The sequence below is a fragment of the Nesoenas mayeri genome (genome assembly GCF_963082525.1).
Source record: "Nesoenas mayeri genome assembly, chromosome: 1".
Lineage (NCBI taxonomy): Eukaryota > Metazoa > Chordata > Aves > Columbiformes > Columbidae > Nesoenas > Nesoenas mayeri.
Genome location: NC_137541.1, coordinates 85,039,298 through 85,060,654, shown reverse-complemented (window position 1 = coordinate 85,060,654; position 21,357 = coordinate 85,039,298). Strand labels below are relative to the sequence as shown.

The 21,357-nt window shown below is 41.7% G+C and overlaps 1 protein-coding gene across 1 annotated transcript in view; it reads right to left on the bottom strand.

Moving 5' to 3' along the window:
- The window catches only part of LOC308041899 (rap1 GTPase-activating protein 1-like), a gene marked incomplete at both ends in the record, with an annotated part of 107,012 nt that extends 86,267 nt beyond the window's left edge, over positions 1 to 20,745 (bottom strand). The window contains 10 exons of the mRNA XM_080346877.1: positions 3,561 to 3,663; positions 3,746 to 3,872; positions 8,625 to 8,738; positions 10,961 to 11,064; positions 12,301 to 12,447; positions 13,995 to 14,129; positions 14,795 to 14,881; positions 15,164 to 15,235; positions 20,190 to 20,345; positions 20,602 to 20,745. Coding sequence (XP_080203003.1) covers positions 3,561 to 3,663; positions 3,746 to 3,872; positions 8,625 to 8,738; positions 10,961 to 11,064; positions 12,301 to 12,447; positions 13,995 to 14,129; positions 14,795 to 14,881; positions 15,164 to 15,235; positions 20,190 to 20,345; positions 20,602 to 20,745 — 1,189 coding nt within the window. The remainder of the gene's footprint in view (positions 1 to 3,560; positions 3,664 to 3,745; positions 3,873 to 8,624; positions 8,739 to 10,960; positions 11,065 to 12,300; positions 12,448 to 13,994; positions 14,130 to 14,794; positions 14,882 to 15,163; positions 15,236 to 20,189; positions 20,346 to 20,601) is intronic.
- Positions 20,746 to 21,357: the final 612 nt, after the last annotated feature.

The window sequence follows — 21,357 nt, the reverse complement described above, 5'->3', positions numbered from 1 at the left end:
AAACTGGTGATTTGATCCGTGTTTACTGTTGTTCTGGTAAAGTTACCTGTGTTATCTTTCTGTGTTAGTTATCTATATCCTTCTGTGTTGATACGTGCAATACAAAGATGTCACCATTAGATTGCCTGTTGAAACATTGGAAGGAGGGTGGATTCGGACAATCAATGAGTAAAAAGAAATTAACTGAATATTGTACTCGCCGGTGGCCTGAATATGACCTGCCTAGTGAAGTACAGTGGCCACCGGAGGGCACGTGTATGGCTATAGAAAACAGTAGCAGTAACGCTTTAGAATTGGATGTGTCGTGTCTTGCACCTTCGGAAACAGAACCCTCTGCACCTAAACACCTTAAACCCTGGAAACAATCAGCTGGTCCTTACCGAGAAAACCTCCCGGGAGTATGCAGATGCCAATGAATCCCTAAACATCTGCTAACCTCCTTTATCAGTTGTGCCACAAAATGGGGCCCCCTATCGGATGATATTCCTATTGGTACCCCAAATCTAGGGATTATTTCTTTTAATAACCATTTCACAGTTTCTTTTGCTTGGTTGGTGTGACAAGGGAAGGCTTCTGGCCATCCAGAAAAGGTATACACCACAACGAGTAGATACCTATATCCACGAGTTCTGGGGAGTTCCGTGTAATCTATTTGCCAATAATCCCCGGGTTGCATGCCTGTCTTAATTTTCCCCATTTCTATTTTTCTTTTTACTAGAGGATTATTTTTCAAGCAAATTTCACACTTAGCTGTAATAGACTTTGCCATTGTTAACATCTGGACCGAGATAATTTGTTTCCTTAGATAAGTTACCAATGCTTCTGCACCCCAGTGACACTTCTGGTGTTCTGTCTGAAGTATTCCTCACATAATAGTGCTTGGCACCACAACTTGTCCATTGGTGGTTACATACCACCCAGAATTATTCTTGCTGGCTCTTACTAGACTTACAAGTTTTTCATCTTCTATGGAATATTTAGGTGGCTCTGAAGGTAATAAATCAATTGCTCTTACCTTCTGGGAGACAAGACCCACCATTGTTCTCACTTGCCGTGCCACCGACCGAGCTGTTTGATCAGCAAGCTGATTTCCCCCAATAATTTTCAATGTTCCACTTTGATGAGCTTTACAGTGCATTATAGCAACTTGTGATGGTTTCTGAATGGCATTAATCAAGTTCAGTATTTCCTTCTGGTATTTAATGTTTGTTCCTTGTGAAGAGAGCAGTCCCCACTCTTTCCAAAGGCTCCATGCACATGAACAACTCCGAAAGCATATTTTGAGTCAGTCCATATGTTACCTTTCTTGTTCTCACTGAGTTCCAATGCCCTAGTCAAGGCGATTAATTCCGCCTTTTGTGCTGAGGTGTTTGGTGGTAAGGGTTTGGCCTCAATTACTGTCTTGACAGTAGTGATCGCATGCCCTGCATACCGTACTCCACTTTCCACAAAGCTACTGCCATCAGTAAAGAGTTCCCAGTCAGTTTCTGCCAGCGGGGTGTCTCTCAAATCAGGACGACTTGCATGGGTGTATTCGATGACTTCCACACAATCATGTTCCAGATCTCCTTCTTCAGTACCTGCACCCAAAAACTCCGCAGGATTCATTAGGTTAGTAATTTTTAGAACAACATCATCTTGTTCTGTCAGAATTACCTGGTATTTCATCATTCTGCTTGAGGAAAGCCAATGGCCCCCCTTTTGTTCCAATACTGTTGTCACCATATGGGATACAAACACTTCTATCCTTTTTCCCATAGTCGCAATCAGAATATCATCTACATATTGTAGCAACAAATACCATTGTCGAGGGATCATGATATGACCTTTTGTAGTCCATTCCTCGAGTTCCTTGGCTAGTTGATTTCCAAAGATGGTTGGGCTATTCTTGAACCCTTGTGGAAGGCGTGTCCAGGTTAATTGAGTTTTCCTCCCATTGTGTGGATTTTCCCATTCAAAGGCAATGGGAATTTTTGCTTTCATGGTCAAGGGGTATGCAGAAGAAGGCATCTTTTAAATCAAGTACAGTAAACCATTTATATTTCTCTTTCACAGATGTTAACAAGGTATATGGATTTGCAACTACCGGATAAATGTCCTTAGTGATCTGGTTTACAGCCCGCAAATCTTGGACTAATTGATAACTACCATCAGGTTTCTTTACTGGAAAAATTGGAGTATTATATTCTGATTCACATTCCTCTAGAATACCATATTTCAAGAATTTTTCAATTAGAGGTACTATGCCTAACCTAGCTTCTAGTTTCAGTGGGTACTGCCTCAACTGTACTGGCTTGGCATCTTCCTTCAGTTCCACTTTTACAGGCTGGGCTGGTTTTGATTTCCCAGGTATGTCAGTCCATCACAGCCTCCTCCACTGCTTGTGGTATTTTCACTACCAGGTTTTCTTTTAATAACAGAATTTGTCCTACCTTAGATTCTGGAATTTTCATTACCAGGTTTCCATCCTCAAATGTTATTACGGCATCCAATGTGGTCAATAAATCCCGTCCTAAAAGGGAAACTGGACAGTCTGGAACATATAAGAACTTGTGGGTTAATTCCTTTCCTCCAAAACACAAATCTAAGGGTTGTAGGAATGGCCGTACTTCTTCCTTCCCTGTGGCACCAACAATCGTTGTCGTTTTATGACCTACTGTTCCCTGTAAAGAATTTAGCACAGAATAGGTAGCCCCTGTGTCCACAAAAAATCTCACATCCTGGTCTCCCACTTGTACCGTCACTAAGGGCTCCTTATTCTGGGTATCCATTTTTGTGCTTTCATATAGTCAGCTGTCATTACTATACTCCCCCAGCACCATAGTTTGTACTGCATTTCCTACTGCATTTGGTACCCAACTCATGGAACCGGGACAGTTTGGGCATTCGTTTTTCCAGTGTCCTTGCTGCTTACAATAAGCACATTGATTTGAACCAAGCTTTACAACAGGTCCCAAAGGAATTCCCTGAACATTCCAAAAACCACGCCCTTGACCGTTTCTAATTCATCTACCACGGACTCCTGTTCCTACTCCCCCACCTTGTCCTTGGACAACAGGTCTTGCTGATAATGCCTTGACTGTTCCTTTTCTCTCTTATTATTAACTTTCCAGGCTGTTTCTAACATAACATCCAGATCTCGTAATTGTGCCCCCTCCAGTTTCTGTAATTTCTTTCGAATATCATCTTGAGACTGTCCTAAGAAAATTAAAGCTAACTGAGCCCTTGCTTGTTCTGTTCTTGCTTGTTCTCCATAGAAACACATGAACACACTCACACAGGAACACACTCATTCTTTGCAATCTACTGTAGCTCCTTCTGCAGTGTGTACAGCAATATTTATTCATGCTACTGGAACACACTTCCCATTCTCCATTCCCCATTAGGATTTGCATGCTGGCTTCTCTCCCATTTCTCTCAGCCTATTATCTACCTATGCTTTCCCAAATCTCAAGGATGGCATACGAAAGATTTTCCAAAATGATTGTAGCTCAACATCACATATGTTTCTAGAAGCATAACCAGAGGATTTTTTCTGTTTTTCTTTCTTTCTTTTTTACCTGGTGAGCTGGAAGTACTGGGTGTGCAGTCACTGTCATCCAGCCACATAGTCTGAACCTTTGAATCCTGTTTTGGAAGGCCCTTAAGAGAGCACCTCAGCTCCTGGAGAGGGCAAAGAAGACGTGTTTTAATAAAGCACTTGGTAAAATCAGGGAGGGTAGCCTGTTAGAGTTCATACACCCACCCTGTCATTCTCCTCTTCCTCAGATGTTTCATTTTCCCTCAAACTACTACAGCAACTGCTTACACTGGATGAAGAACGTGAGAATGGCTGCATCACGCAGTATCCTGAAGTCTGACTCCTGAGCATTCTGTGAAATGTAAGCATTCAACATTATCAGGCTTATTGTTACACATAGGCTTGCACTTTTTGTGACATAACTTTACCATATAGTAGTCAGCAACAGGAAATTATTCATCCACAGCTAGTTTTTCCAATTCTGGTGAACTGGCTTGCATTCCTTAATTTCTAGTTGCTACTTCATTTAGTAGAAACACCACTTCTTGTTTCCATGCTGGATAACTATAATCAAAGGACAAGACTGAATTTTTAAGTCACAGACCTAAGTGTCTTCAAGCAGAGTGAGTCAAACCACCTGCATTTAAGCACTGTTAACCTCTAGACATTCATTAAAATCAACAGATGCCTTCACTTTGGAGATTAGAGATTTTAGAAGCCTAAATACAACATGTTGAGGTGTTAAACTGAGTATAAAGGCAAGGCACTACCCAGCCTCGGCCACCCACATCCACTCTCAGCCTATTGTGTTTGGTCTGGTGAAATTCCAGACAGTACAAGGAAGCTATAAAAGCACACTTTTCATGTCATAGAGCTTATGAATTGTTACTGCTATGTTTCCAGACAGTTTTAACAGGAGGAGTAAGGAAAACTTAGAGACATTAACCAGTATTATAGAATTATTAACTAAGAAAATTCAAGGAAGCAATGGGAAGGCACAAACAAATTACTGAGATCTGCATTATTTTAGGATGTCTCAGTGCCAAGCCATTAGGATTGAGTGTCAAGCTCTTGCACAGACATGTCAGAAAGGTCCTCCTGCTTACAGATAGGAACATACCTAGGTGAGGATGCCCTTCCTGGTGATTTTGTATGTGCACAGCTGCCAGTAGCCAGGCTCCTGTAGGTCCATCCCACTAGACTTTTAGCTCCCACAGGGCCATTACAATAGGAACATTCAAAGCAAAATCTATTGGATCACTTGACTGCCACTCTCTCAAATGTCATGGTCACTGAGATAGCCATGATATATACCATGTTTCATATCTGTCAAAAAGGACCCTTTAGGTCAGCTTCTCCCAGCTCAGAATTTGGGATCCACTGCTTACAGTCATCTAGGAGAAAGAGCAGTTCATGAGGCTGATAAGCTCACATGGTGGAAGGTGCACTGTGCATGTAAACCTAACATTTATGGTGAAATACTCACTGCCTGCAGAAGAGATCAGCCAATAAGAGAGAGATGAGTGCTTAAAAATGTTAAGAAACCCAAAAAAGCTAGGAGAGGCAAGAAAGATAAGACACCTTCAAGATACTAAATATGTTTATTCCTTCAGAAACACTGCAAAATGTGGCCAGTCTTGACCTACAAGCAGTAATGAAACCTAAAGTCCCAGGCATATCACATGCCAGCATGCAACAGGGAGAACAGTAAAGACAGGGCCAATATAGGCCAAAGGTATTTCCTCAGGAGGTTAGGAAATATATTTTGGAGGAAATGAAGACCAACACGCTTCTCTATTGGCAGAGCAAATCAATAACATGAATTTAAGTGAGTTAGAGCCCAGATTTTTACAAAGTATCTCCTTCTCAGCATCCTTCCTCAGCAGGTTTCTCCATCCTCACCTACTGACCTATGTCATCCAAAGACAGTAGAGACAGAGGTGGAAAGATGTTTGTCTGCTCTTGCCTTCTGCAGGCCAAGCTGTTCTCTTCTGGCTCATCTGAGAAGAGGGGAGGGGAAGAGAAGGAGAGGCACTCAGCAGCAGCCTCTTTCCCTCATCACTAGTAGAGGCTGTTTCAATGGCTGCTAACTGGGCAATGGGAATGGGCTAGAGCCAAAATGCTCCAATAGAAGTTATCTGGACACGTCCCTTTCCCAGGACTCCTGCTCCTGGAACTGCCAGTGGAGCATTACATGGTGCCACTTGGTCTCTCCACAGTCCTTGAGGTCCTCTAAGTAAGTTCATGCTCCTCTTAGCCAAGGCTCTCATTTCACCCCAAAAGTCTTGCCAGTATCTTCAGTAGGTAACCAATGACAGAGAAGCATCTGGTCCGCGCTTGATTGGCTTGATGTCCCTACTCAGATGAGTCTAAGGATGGAAAACACAAAAAAACTTTTCCTAGGATTTGGGTGTACACAGTACAGTGCTTGATTTTTCAGATGCAACCCAGAAAGCCATCTGATCCTGAGGAGGTTTGCTATGTGGTTACTTAGGCGGGGTTCATTCTTTTAAGTCTGTCCCATGGGAAGAAGGATTATTTGGAAGCCTACCTGGACAGTAAAGCAGAAAAACTAAGGGTAATTGTCCCTGCACGTGGTAGAGAAGCCCAACTGAACAATGCACTTTCATGGACTGCAAGCTAATCACTGCAGAATGGTGTGTTGGCAATCAGCATGTGAGGAAAGAGAGCGCTACTGTAAAAGAATTAATCTGTGTTCCCTTTACATTATTTCCAGCTTGGTTTTAGCACAACATGGACTAAGGGTTTGATTCAGTCTAGAATCTGTAATTATTATTTAAGACCAGCAGCAACATGCTGAACATTTTTGTGACAGAGAAATTTCCTGTGACACTACTCCCTGGGGAGAACCAGGAGCGGATTGATTGACATACTGCCAGGGATGACATTTTTAATATGGGCTGCAGAAATTGCTCTAGAACCAGCTGGAACTCTTTTTGCATTAGAAATATGCCTATATCACAATCCTGATTTGTGGCTTCACAATTAATGAACAATACTATTTCAGTAGAACTATCTTTGAGATAGCCTGTTAGAATTAAACTCCTAGACTGTTACTGCAATAATGTGCTAATACTGTTTTGGTGAAAATAGTGCGCTCTATGTGGTGGAATTCCATGTCCTTGATTCCTTGTCCCAGCTATGATGCAGAAGCTATGACTTGTACATGGGCTGGTCCCTAACTCTGAAATTACAACTCTAACTCTGGCTAATCACCAGTTGTACTAAACTCCATGTTACATCCCACCTTGTAAACAAACTGTCCAGGAAAGAGCTAAACTACCACAACTGTGAAAAGACTTCTTCTGGTGATTGTACAAGTGGTTTTGGATCCAGGACTGGAAAAAGATGCTCAGAGAGAATCCTGGTGACAGAAATAGACTGCCAAATCGTACAGGTCATGCCTCATGTGCATAAACAATATTCATGCAAGTATTGTCAGTGAAATCCCATGGTATGTTTGCTCTCTGAAAGCATGTCATATCAATTTGAAACAGCCATTGCATCTGGTTCACCTCAGCTGATGAATAGACACTGGGGGCTGGGAAGTGGATGAAGCCCGCCATCAAATGTAGAAATCAGGAACAGATGTCAAGAAAGCTTCATCATTTTCTTTCAGGACATGCACACATTCTACAGTATGCTAACCAGGACTAACCAAATTATGAGATGTTTTCTTACTAGGCAGAATTCTTGCTGATTATGCAAGGTTACTTCATCTGCCTAATCAGAGCAAGAGTCCTTCACGTGTGAACCTCTAATTCATTAACAAGGTCCCAGGCAGTATGAGGATGGGGAGGTAGAATAATGTGGTAAGGCTGGAAGGAGTTGCTGACCAATCAGTGATTCCATGTCCTGCATTCTCTCTTATCGTTTGCTGCCAGAGCTAGCATCTTAAATGGTCTATATCTCCTAGCTGTGCTCTCATCCTCCACCAAAATTTTGGACACCCACCTAAACCAAAAACTAGTATCACAAAAACATATTTACCAGAACTCTGCACCTTGGCTGTGACAACATTTTGGGTAGTCGCACAGCTGAACTACTGCAGATAGTCACCAGCCTGCAATTCTTATGGAGCTTTGGATCTACCTGGAAGGAAGGCCCTTCCTTATCAGACTTGGCACCTGGAGCAACACAGAGGCCTGGCTCTAGAGCATTTCCCGAAAGTTTCCTAGAGCAGCCCCAGTCCTGAGAAAGGGACATGCCTTACTACAAAGTACTCAGTGCCCTTTTTGCCACAGGTCTCATCCAAGTTCTCATGAGAAAAATCAGGTGTGGCAAGCTGTTCCAGAAAGTCAGCTGCAGTCCTGGATTTAGAGACAGGCTGCTCTGGAATCTTGTAAATGTAAATGTATAGTTTCCATTAAGTCCTGAAGTATCCTAGATAGGATCACATCCCAGCATAATGCAGCTTAGCAACAGCAAAGATGCACTACCAGGAAAGTACATTTTTATATAGTTTTTGTCCACCAGAAACTGAAGAACTATTTTGCAGACTACCACGTGAAGTATTTTGCAGAAGTACACTAGGTATGGTATGGCGTACTTTAGCGATGAAACTTAGGTGCAACACATGAGACCCCACTGTAACACTTTGGGGGGACTGAAAACAGACTAGTAGTTCAGACTGGTTTGGAGCAGCAGCGTGAATCCTGCTTGAAGGGGCAGAACTTGAACACAACTCAACATTCCAACAAACCCTTGTCCAAGCTTCTCCATGAAGCTCCAAAATCAACCCAGAGCAAACTACAGAGGAAAAAAATACATGAGTAAGCATGGACAACTGAACTGCTAGGGCTTTGTGTATCCTGTTGGATGCAAACTAACATTACAGTAAAGATACAGCCAAATCACCTTTAAATGGTTCAATCTTTATTCACTGGCTGTTTAAGAAAGCTGACTTACTTACTTGCATGCTTGAATTACTGTTCCATGGCCAGACATACAACTTTTAAGATACTGCAATGCCTGGTGTGGGCAATCTTAGTAAATCCTCCAAGAGAGCAAGACATGCACCATGCTTAAGTCAATACCAGACACACTGAGTGTATTTCAAATACTAAAATTATTTTCAACTCACTTGCTTATCCTCCTGGGGAATTCTGGAGAGCTGGGACTGGAGGAACCATCAGACTTCAGGTCAAAGAAAGTTCCTGGACTGTCCAGCACCTTCCGTATCCTCTCTGCAGTGCCTCTGTTGGGAAAAAATAGAAACCAGCTGTACCCCATGGTCAGAGTTAACTACTATCTATTCTAACACTTTCTTACCAGCCACAATTACAAAGCTGGATCTTTCATATACACATGAAAGTACAGTTGTGTTGAGAAGAGTAGGTTCCTCACATGTGACCTGTTGAGGGCAATATATTAGAAATGGCCAGCTTTAAGCTCCTTTTGAATTGATATAAAAGTTAAAATTAATTTCTGTACTCTCTTTTAATTCTTCCTCTTTTTCTTCTACCCTCCCCATTTCATTGGTCTTAGAAAGTTTTAGGATTGATTAGAGAGTTAATGTATTTATTGCACAAAGAAAAAGGATCCAGCAAATTTCTGTTTCAGGAGGGTTACAATAGTTTTGTTGCTACTAGTACTTGTCAAGATACTTCTGAAGCAAGCTGTCTGTGTAAGTAACTGAAAAGTGGGGCATGTTTAATTAAGGATTGGAAAACTCAGGGTTTTTTTGGGTGAGTTTTGTGGCTTCAGTGATGGAGCTCACAAAGTTCCTCCTGGGTCAGCTCTGCTGTCAGAGCCTGCATACCATTAAACTACAGCTTCAGGGTGAAGTCACACACAGTGTGTTAATCTCTCTTCTGCCAGAGAGACTGCTCCAGTCTCCTCCATTCTTGCTGAGTGTACTTCCCATCAGCCCAGGTACCCATCAGACTCATGCATGAACCAGTTCATGGCAGAACCTGGCAGACAATCCAGTGAAAGTTGATACTTTTCCTGTTAGATTAATGGGCTGAATCAGTTCCATGAAGAGTTCACTGAACATCTGAGCCATCACAAGGAATAGGACAGGATTGGGTAGTTGAAAGAGTTAGTGGGACTGCTTTTCAGTGGCATTGAACCATTAGAACAGACCAGTTGCTGGTTAAACTGCACCTTCAAGAATCAACCAAATAGTTTTTCACAGAACACAAGATAAGGCTCACTGTTCCTCATATCTATAATACGATTACAAATAAACAAAAGGAAAGCTAAATAAACCAAATAACTTACCAATTCCCTCCTAGCAAAGGCCAGGGGAAAAACCAAACCAAAACAAAAACCAACCAAACAAAAACAAAACAGAAAGAAAAGAAATCTAGGGATTTTCCTTATTGTAGAAAACTTTTACAGATCTTTTAAGGGGATAGTGAATAATGTTGTACACAATGTAATGGGTTGGCAGGTGCAGCTGCATAAGGTACAAAACTATTCAAAGTAGTGAGGAGCTATGGCTACTGTGTTGGCTTAGACTGTTACATGGAAGTTGTCTCAGATTTAATTTTTCTCAAAGAAGGTTCTATACTGTATTCTATACTATTTTTATTCAGATTAGGTCCTAGGCATCTCATTAAAGAAAGGTCCAAGGGAATACCTAGAAGGGAAAATGTAGTAATTCTTCCTGTTGTGAAATCACTATTTTCCACATTAAAGATAGCTTTTTTCCCCCTTTTACGCTGAGTCTGTAAGCTGTCCCCTGGAATTCTTGCACCTGGAAAAAATGTATATTAGATGCAGAGCACTCATGTGACTTCTGAAACTCTGTATAATCTTGAAAAGGAGCCTCAGCAGGAACTGAGACAAATTTGATTTAACTAAATCTCTTGTGACCAACAGACAACTTTTGAATGGTTAAAATTCTGTCAAATATGCCAAATCACTCCTTGAACCTGTATGTTACCCTTTAAGTATTTCTCACACCATCTAATTTGTTTTGACTTAAAGCTTTTTTTAAAAAATCCTTTTTTTTCAAGGTATCAGAAGTTTTGTCTATTTGAACTTTTTGACACAAAACCAAACAAACAACCAAGCACCCAATTCTCCCTTGTCAAATAGAAGCCTTTAATCTGATTGTTATCTGAAAGTGATGAATACAGAACAGGAGAACCAGGAGTCCTGGAACATATTGCACAATATTTAAGAGTGACATTACTATGTTCCTCCACCCATTTCCTCCCTTCTTCCACTCATATTGATTATTCTCCTTTACAAAGAGCCCTTTTTGTTTTGTTTGTTTCTGTCAATTGTCCATTTCTCCATTAACTCATAATGAGGCTTTTCTTCCCATTCCAACCATTTCCATTTCCATACTCATTCCTGTCAATTACCTTTCTGTCCTTATACATGCCTTTCTATCTCCCCTTTCTCATCTCCTTCTATGTTTTTTTTTTTTTTTCTGTCTTTGTCTCATCTTCCCACGGCTCATACCTCTTTTCCTCCCGTATGTTCTCAATGCCAATGGCACTACTCCGTCGCCCATGGAACCAGCTAGCTCGAGTACGTGAGGGGCTCCTACCAGGCAAGGCAAAAGACTAGAAAAAAGGAAAGTGTGACAGAAAAGAGAGCGGGAAACATGACGGGAAACACTGTGGAGAACTGAAAGCATGGAAGAGAGTTTGCAATGTGGATCCAGATCCTCTCCTTTGCTTTGCAATACAATAGAACAGCTCAGCTCCACTGGTGCAAGGAGTACTTTCTGTCAGTGAGAAACATAATCTAGGGCTTACAAAGGTGGTACAAGAAAGAGACTGAAAGATACAGAAACAAAGTCAGAACAAGATACACAGCCACTATACAGAGAAAGAGGCTCAGGAAGGGAGGTATCCCCATGTGATGAGAGAAGGAGAGGCAGAATCAGGAAGGCAGAGAAAAATAGAAGTTAAAGGAGAGAAGGAGGCAGCAAACTCATCATTACTACGCTGTGAATTAGTTGTGCTGACATAAGGAATGCATACAACTGAGGAAACTGTCACCAATAAATTTCCATACTGAAAGGAACCTTCTTGGCTTACTCAGAGATGTGTTTTTGTAGTTTGCCTGTATACTGACATCACTAGTGCAAAGACCATAATCAGCTAGATGCACTTTGGCCAAAGTGACCATAATTCCAGTATCAGAAACATGGATCCTTTTCTGGTAACATTTGTCATGGATTTGTTATGCTCACACTGATCACATACGTTTGGTATCCTTATCAAATAAGAAAGCCTTTGATAGTGACTAGAAATATTCACTCTTTCTCACCCCAAACTTTATTAACTCTGCTATTTGTTCCCAACATACAAATTATGTTTACAGCAAAAACGCACCTTGAATAAGCATTGCACACCTGTTTATATTACAGAAAAGAATCTGATTGGTGAAATTGAAGAAAATGGAACAGATCTAGTGTCTTTATATTCTCAGCTCTTGCCATATGAGAATACAGCACCATTCTAGTCAAACCACAGTACATGCATTTTTTTAAGGTATGGCAACATACAGGATCTAATCCAGGATAGATATCTGATGCAGAATCATGTTTGGCTTTCTCCTCCCAGTCTGCATCAATCTCAGCTCTAGTTTACACATGAACTGAGGCTAGAGATAGGCACAGACAAAACAGATTGCAACACGTGCTGTCACCACTTGTGAGATGGGATTGTACAACAGAAAGACATTCACAGAAAGACAAAAGGACAAACTAATAGGGAAAGAGAACTAAGAATGTATGGATGGCTCACAAAGGTATGCCAGGTTTCTTCTTACAGCCCACTCAAATACCTTACCGCAGCAATGGCCTTAGGGCCCTCGGTGACACTCTGGCTGAGGGCAAGGCCAGGTGTAGCTGGGCGGCTGGGCAGGGTGGCTGGCTGCTGCTTTCTCATGGATATCCCCATGGTATCCAGGCTCTGGCTGCGGCCTCTAATCACCCGCTGAACAGTGGGGAAGCAGGGAAACAAACAAACACAGATACACATATAGACCTGCACACAGTAGAGCAGTAGGAAAAGTACCACAGTTTGGATGGAAAGGTGTGATAAACCAGCACCAAAACCACAGAAATCCTAATTCCTAGAAGACAGCATCTTAGATATTACCCATTTTTGGTCCTAGCCAATTCATGGAGCTCACTGCCAGTGGAGATCTCTTCCTCAAGTTTATTCTCTACTTTCACTTCCCTTTTCCTGTTGCAAAAAATAGAGATTCCCTACCAGTATCCCAGCAGATTGGATAAGACAGCATAATCTGAAGAATTCTTACCCAGTACAGGCTACAAAACAGAAAATCAAACTCCTGTTCAAGACTGTAAGGTTCAGTCTTGCATGAACTTGGGTGTTGGTTCCAAAGGGAAAGGAGCCATACTAAAGTCTGCAGCATCTGAAAAAGCTATTTTTGAGTTTACTCAGCCTTTTCCAGCCTTCTGCAAAGGTCATATGTCTACATGACATGCAAATCACAGCATCTGCTATAAGTCAGAAAAGGACATTTTGGGATAATTAGTGTAAGACCCAGATGGGTAGGAAATTCCTGTTTAGCAGCAAAGGCAGGATAGACTGATTGTATGTAAAAACACACCTCATCAAAGCATCCCAGTTCTGACCAAAGCTACGCATATAACTATATGTAAATGGATTAGTTTGACAGCCCTTAACAACTCTAACTAGCCCACCATGGTCATCTGAAGAAATAATGTATTTCTCTGTCCAGACAGCTAACTTACACAAAAGAAGTGGTGAGGCACTTCCACAGAAGTGGGAGAGGAAAAGTAGATAGGAAAATGATATAAGATTCTCAGTTCAAAACTCAGTTTTCCTGTTTGTACAAAAACTTTCCTATCTCGTATCATCTTGATCACTTTTAAAATAAGTTCTGCCACCTGATTAAAAAAAAAAAAAAAAGAAAAAGAAAAAGAACAAAGTGTAATCTACACTGAACAAAAGAAAGTAAATTATCTCTGGCTTTTAGAGAGTAAGTAAAGCATCACAGTTTCTCTAGATGGTACACTCACAGATACATTAGAAACGCTCTTGCAGTGGCTCTTGCAAATATTTCAGTTATGAGGAAAATTAAGTGAAAGAGATATGCTGTAGGAACTGAAAGCTGCTTGCTACTAGGTATTACTATTCCTCTTGCAAACACTCATTCCTTTTTCTGTAAGTCATGGAGTGACACCTCGTCTAACATTAGACGACAGCATGAAGCATAAAGAATTTCATTTCTTAGGGACAATAAGGAATTCCACCCTAAGCCACACTGTAGCTCTGTAGAAAGGCGCACAGGAAGGGGAAAAATTTTTCTTGAGACATATGGCAAAGGACAGTTGAAGATGCTCTAGAGAAAGGCTGCTGGATTGAAAGACTTCTTCTGTCTCACCCTAAGCACAGCTGACCAGCAGAGTGAATATTCCTTGGAGGGACACACAATGAGCTTGAGAAAATCATGAGCAACTGGGTAAAGGAATCAATCCACTATGGCTCACCTTGAAATTCTCAAGGAAGCTCCCACTGCCATTCTCTATCTTGTCATCCTCCCCTATGGGCAACCCCATCATACTGCGGCTGCGAAGCTGCAGCTCCTCAAAAAGGCTCTCCAAGAGGGCACTCCGAGTTCTTTCCTGCGTCAACATTAGGAATGAAAACACAACTATTATTGGGGGCGGAGGGATTATTTTTCCTGTTTTTGCAATGTCTCACGTCTGTCTTAAAAAAACAAAAACAAAACCAAACATCATGAAGATTATTTTAAACAGTATGAAGTGGTTTTAGATGTGGTTTTAGTGGTTTAGATTTTATGGAACATATTACAATAGTACCTAGCCATTTTAAACTCTTTCTAAAGCAAGTCATAAAGGACACCGGTACTTTTTTTACAGGTGATGAAAAAGAGGCATGAATTGAGGGCATTTTTTTCTAAATCAGGTAAGCAGCAGAGTGTGGAACAGAATTTTAGTACCTTGAACCAAAATCAGTGAGATCAGTACACATCCTGCAGCACAATACTGAGTTTCAGCTAAAACAGAATTTCCTCCAGCAAAATGCATGCATCATATTCCCACTCTTACTTGAGGATTAGATCTTTACATTAGGAGGTACCTGTTCATATTCTATCACACCTGCTGTGAAATACAAAGGAAGTATCACATAGCCAAGTATCATAACATTTCATCTTCCTTTTTTAAGCAACACAAAATAAGAAGTAAAAAGTTATACTGTATTTTCTTAATCTGGCAGTAATATAATTTTATAATTTTTAATGCAAACAACAAGGTAATAGACCCACCTCTAATTTAGCAAATTTATCAGCTCGATAGCAGCTGTACTCAGCATTGATGAGCTTGGCCAAAAGGAATTCACGAAACTCTGCACTCTGCAAAACAGGATGAAGACTAGACTAGAAATGAAAACAATAATAAAAATATCACATGAGAAAAGCTCTGCCTTTCTGCTCTTTAGACCTCCAAAGTCATGTAGCCAGACTGACAACACTGACTCAGAACTCCAGGGTATGTACCATATTACCCTGCCATCTAACAGTGGACAAGAGAAACAAACCTTTCTAAATATGGCTGGATTTGGCAGAGGGGGTCCAAAGAAGGGGACCATATTACCATATTACCCTGCCATCTAACAGTGGACAAGAGAAACAAACCTTTCTAAATATGGCTGGATTTGGCAGAGGGGGTCCAAAGAAGGGGACGTCATCTCGGGCTGTGACTGAAACCTGAAAAAATATAAGGGGGAAAAAATAAGTATCATAATACAAGTGAGACTATCAAAGCCTTCAGACTACTATGGTATATCTGATCCCTCCTGAATAATTCACATATCGAAAAGAACTCAAATATGTTATCCCATGCATCCAGCTCTTTCTGAACTCAGTGAATAAATGTGCTGATTTATCTTCCAGAAATTCAGTCAGCTAGATGTGCACACAGTAAAAGCAACAAAACCAATAAAGTGAATTGGTTTTTAGAAATCTTTAATAACAAGCAGTATATTTGGAAAAAAAAAAAAGCAGCTTCTATTCAGCCGGCAAGATTTACCTCCACTAGAAGAACCTCTGTCAATGTGATTATAGTGATCTTTTTTTTTTTCTTTTTTTGACAGAGAATTTTCAGTGGAACTACACTGCACAGTGAGGAGAGTATCTCAGTGACACCACCTCTCTGAGACACATATGGTACACATACAAAAGCACTTTCTCAGCAAGAGATAAGGATATCCATGTGGTTTTTTGTCTTTTTTTTTTTTTTAACCGTGCTCCTGCCCGACATATCAATGCCAAAAAAGTAACTGTAATGAAGTTTTTATATAGTCAGTTGGCTCTTCACACCATTTACTTGTAATTATACACAGCTATCTTACCAGATACACACAGCAATTAAGAATATTTCACAGGCTTTTTTTCGCCAAGTTTGATGTGGTAGTTCAGATTTCTCACATCATAGGCCAGCACCCTTAATTACAAGGCCTCTCACACCCTCCCAATAGATATCTACCAGTTAAAATCCTGCCTTGCATTTTGTCAGGCATGTCAGCATCATATCTGTGCCTCGCAAAATTATGGAGAAGATTATTCTAGAAGTTACTGAAAAACATCTGAATGACAACACAGTCCTGCTTAACAAACTTAATTTCTTGCTACGACAAGGTTACCCACCTAGTTTACCAAGGGAAGCCTGTCGATGTGATCTTTTTGGATTTCAGTAAAGCCTTTGATACTGTCTCTCACAGCATCCTCCTGGACAAGATGTCCAGCATACAGCTGGAAAAACACTTGTGGGTGAGTAATTGGCTGATGGGCTGGGCTCAGAGGGTTCTAGTAAGTGGGGTTATGTCAGGTGGTGACCAGTCACTAGTGGGGTTCCTCAGGGATCCATCTTAGGGCCAGTGCTGTTCAATGTCTTCATAAATGACTTGGACACAGGACTTGAGGGAATACTAAGTTAGCCAATGACACTAAACTGGGAGGAGCTGTTGACACTCTCAGATGCAGAGAGGCCCTGCAGAGTGATCTGAGCAAATTGGAGAAATGGGCAATCACCAACTGCATGAAATTCAACAAGGGCAAGTGCCAGATATTGCACCTGGGGCACCGCAGCCCTGGCTGTACATACAGACTGGGGAACAAGATACTGGAGAGCAGTTCCGTGGAGAGGCATCTGAGGGTTCTGGTCAACAGCAAGTTGAACATGAGCCACCAGTGTGTCCTGGCTGCCAAGAGGGCCAACCATGTCCTGGGTTGCATCAAGCACAGCATTGCCAGCTGGACCAGGGAAGTGATTGTCCCGCTCTCCTCTGCACTGGTGTGGCCTCACTTGGAGCACTGTGTGCAGTTCTGGGCACCACGGTATAAAAAAAGATACTGGAGAGTGTCCAGAAGAGGGCTACAAAGTTGGTGAAGGGTTTGGAGGGGAAGCCATATGAGGAGCAGCTAAAGTCACTTGGTTTGTTCAGCCTGGAGGAGGGTGTTGTGTATTGATAAGGATCATGGCTGAAAACATTGTAGCGAAACTAGTTCATCCAGCCACAGGAGATGACACATTCAGTATAGGGTGAACTGCGATTTACATATCAACAACAAGCTAACAAGCCACAGCCCAGGCCAGCTGGCCAATACTGGAGGTGGGGGATGAGCTGGAGGGTACATAGCTCCATCTTCTGATATGCACAGCTTGGCAAACAAAGGGGAAAAGCTCAGACCCTTCAACATGGCCCCGGATTTGTCGAGACTTGTCGATCTTTCGCAGTCACCCCTTTCCCCCGCAGACTCTTCTCTACTCGGAGGGCTATAAAAAAAGCTCGCTTAAAACAGCACTGATAGGGAATCCACCACCCTGAGGACCCTCAGCCCACCAGCCTCACCACGGGAACTAGACTAGACATCGGAGGATGCTGCCCTCCTAAACTACAAACCCCAGCATCCTCGCTGCGGGACACCGGAGGGCATACACACATCTCATCATCCATGCTGTGGAGCCCTAAGAGTGACTGGATCCCTCATCTGTTTTTTTCTTCCTTTCTCTCTGCTCTTTCCGTCTCTCCTTTTTTCTATACCCCCATTTCTTTGTCTCTCCTTCTGTGAATGGTGATATATTACTCTCTTTCTCTCTCTCTTACACCTTAGTTTTCCTTCCCTCTGTACCACTCTTTTTCTCTCTCTCTTCCTTTTGAACATATAAGAGTAACATTATCTTAAGCTCTGCTGTTGGATTCTTCTAAGTCCCATATTATAGCTACTAATGGTTGCCAATACATGGCTCGTAGTAGGACTCTTGCTGTTAATGTATTGATAAGTTCTGTGATATCATAAACTATTTTTGCAAAGCCACTATTTGCTGTAACTAGTATTCCAACACATACTTTTAGTAAAACTCATAACTGAATTGGACCCCTGGAGTGATTGTCTGTCATTCACTTCACATAACCGCACAGAATTAACCGACAGTTAACTCACACCTGGTCTCATCTGTTGAGTCAGGGCGTGTGTCGCATTCAGAGTTAACTCATCCCTCATCCCATCTGTTGGGACAGAACAGAGGGGAGGCTCTACAGCTTCCTCACAAGGGGAGAAGGAGGGGCAGGCACTGATCTCTTCTCTCTGGTGACCAATGACAGAACCCAAGGGAATAGCAGGAAGATGTGCCAGAGGAGGTTCAGGTTGGACATGAGGAAAAGGTTCTTCACCCAGAGGGTAGTGGAGCATTGGAACAGGCTCCCGAGGGAGGTGTCACAGCCTGTCAATATTCAAGAAAAGACTAGACAGTGCCATCAGGCATACAATGTGAACTGTGGGGTTGTCATATGCAGGAACAGGAGGAGATGGACTCGATGATCCCTGTGGATCCCTTCCAACTCAGGACATTCTATGATTTTAATTTTCTCATTGCAAAAATTGATTCAAATAAATAAATGCCATTAATATTCCAATTTAACCACAAGGCACTAAAGCTTAAGTAAATGGGAAAATGGATGGAAAAAAATTTTCCTTCAGTCTCTTAAGTACTAGAATACTCTCAAGGCAGAATGAGTTAAACGCCCTTTTGAAAAGCCTTTACAGAAAATCCTGCATTGGCTCTAGGGTCCTGACTGGGACTATTTCATTAAATGATACAGGCAACCCTATTACAGTAACCAAAACAATGGCATTGCAGACAGGGAAAGATGAAAACAATAGTAGGAAGAGACAAGACAAACGGTAACCTTCCCCAGCTCTTTCTCATGTCATTAAATGAAATCCAGTAAATTTCTGTGCCCTATAAAACAGAAAGCAAGACAAGAACTAGGACCCTATGCCCCTCATCAACATGAAGCTATCAATGTTCCTTGTGCTATGTCCCTGATCAATATGAAGCTATCATATATACCAGGCTCCCCATAGCACAAGGAACAATAGAAGGTGGTTACTCCACTCCCAGCACACTTGTTGGTGGGAAAAGAGATGGGTATCCTGTCCAAATTTTTATATTCTCGGTGTTCTTGTAGATTTCCAAGGCATAAGGACCAAATCAACATTTCTACATAATACGAGACATAGCACTTTGATTAAAATGTTTCTACAATAGAAACATCACAGAACCTGAGCTTCTGTATATTTTCTTCTCTCTCAGCATGACTGAAAGTTGAGCATAAAGTTACATAGGCATCCATACAGAGTCATGTTACAGTGAAAGAGCTGTGTGCAAAAGCTGCAGACAGGGAATTGGTTTTCTAGTAGAGCTTCTTTCAACTGGAGGGCCCAAACAGGTAGCACTTCCCTGACAGATGGGAATCCTGTTCTGGGATCCCCTGAAGCAGATGTAGCTGGTTTGAATTCCATAGATTAGGCCAACCAGCTGCATCTGAGCTGCAGTCTCCAGCAGGGCAACCTCTCAGCGCTGTGCTCTGCAGCATGAGCAATGCAGACATAGCTTTCAGTTAGGTGAATGAGTTTTACCTGACTTATATGATGCAAGCAATACATCCCCCAAAATGGCATAAATTTTTCCTTGTGCTCTTTGATGTAAACAACAACAACAACAAAAAATCTGAATTTGTCCTGCTTCAATTCCCAAGCTTTAAGCTTCAGAAATTCATCAGCCCCTTTGAAAAACATACAAGTATATTCTAGTTCCATGTGTAGATTCTTAATAAATTGATTGAATTACTCTTTCATTTTCTGTTTGCTAGGTAGAGGCACTAAGCAGTCCTGCAGTAAAACACTTGCATTCCAGAATCTTGGTCTTTGTCAGCCTCACCTCCTAGCCCCATCCAGATAAAAATGTATTTATGAAATCTGAATACTCAACAAACATGAACAGAGATTGCTAAATAGCAGCAGCCACACTAAATAGGGAGGACCTATGTGAACCTATAGAATAGAGAACAGCATAGCAGACTGGAGACTCCTGGTCAGAGAACAGAGAGTGTGTGAAGGGCAAGGAGAGATGGTGGCAGCTACTGGATTTCTAGGTCTACTGGTAATAGATCTAATTATTGCCTTTCACTGAAAATTGATCCAAAGAAATAAATACCATTAATATTCCATATTGATCAAGTTTGCTAAAAGTGCAAGCAGAGCTGTTAGGATGACAGCTGGCTGAATCCGCACCTCTTCCAAAAGCCCAAGAACAGGTTTCCACTTCAAGGATCAATATCAGCAAATCAGTACAGAGGAATCTATTGGCTCTGTTCACCTTGTAGAAAGTGTCCCCAGTTGTGTCATGAGTGAGCTGAACTACCACATAAGCGTGTAGGAAATTAGAAGCAATCATATCAGGGACAAAAGGTGTGCTTTCATCCTGGAAGATGATGGCTACAATGTCATTCCCAATGTGACGCTTCCGCTGAAGCTAGAGACAGAAAAATAATAAAGTGAGAAGGCAGGTGAAAAAGAGTAGAACAGTACAATGGGCCCTTAAATACCAGTCTATTTAACATCTTCAGTCCATCTGTTGAACCAAACCCCTCATCAATTAATTTTACCATTACTCCAGCTATAATTCCCATTGTTATGCAATTAGGCATTCGCCCCTCTAACTAGCCCCACATTGAATGCCCCTCCCCTCTTAGCCACACAACTGAATTCCTTAGTTCCCCTTCCAATACCTGCTGGGAATCTCCCTCTGTGAAGGGCAGCTTTGTAGACATATGAAACATGATCTCCTTGCCTCGGAAATTTGTATACACTGACTCAGTGCCCGTTTGACATCTAGTGACATCCAAGCCTCCCCGAAACCTGAGCAAATCCATACCACACCATAGATAAGGCAGGACAGAGATGAGGAAGTGGAAAGAAATGAAAATATATCAGTAACAGTACCTTGGTACATCAATATTATCAAAGGTGATTTTAAGAAATCACTGATAGTGGGGCATCACATCTTCCCAAAACAAATGCACTGCCTGAAGCAGCACAATGTTTCTGCTGATGAACATGCTCGCTAAAAGCTATGAAGCTAAACCAGGAATCCTCAAAGGAGCTACTTTATTTGGCATTCTTCTGAGAAACACAAACCGTATTTTAGAACTACCAAAAGGACAGGCTACCCCACAGAAAGAGACTGAAACAATACTGACCCCTATTATTGTGAAACAAACTTACATTCGCACAGTCAAATAAAATTATTCTCTGCTGCCACTGTGGGTCAGATTGAGACACCAGAAGAGAAACGAAACACACCATGCCTTAAAGCGAAAGAGCAACAGGGCGCACTGCGCAGGATTGTCCCTGATCTATAGCTGAGAGCAAACACTTGTGTGCTTGTCAGAGAGATTGTGTCTTGCGTGTAAGTGTCTGGGAGTTTGGCACAGGTCAGTGTGGTTGATTCGATAATCAACGTCTAGGATACTTGCAGAGCGGTC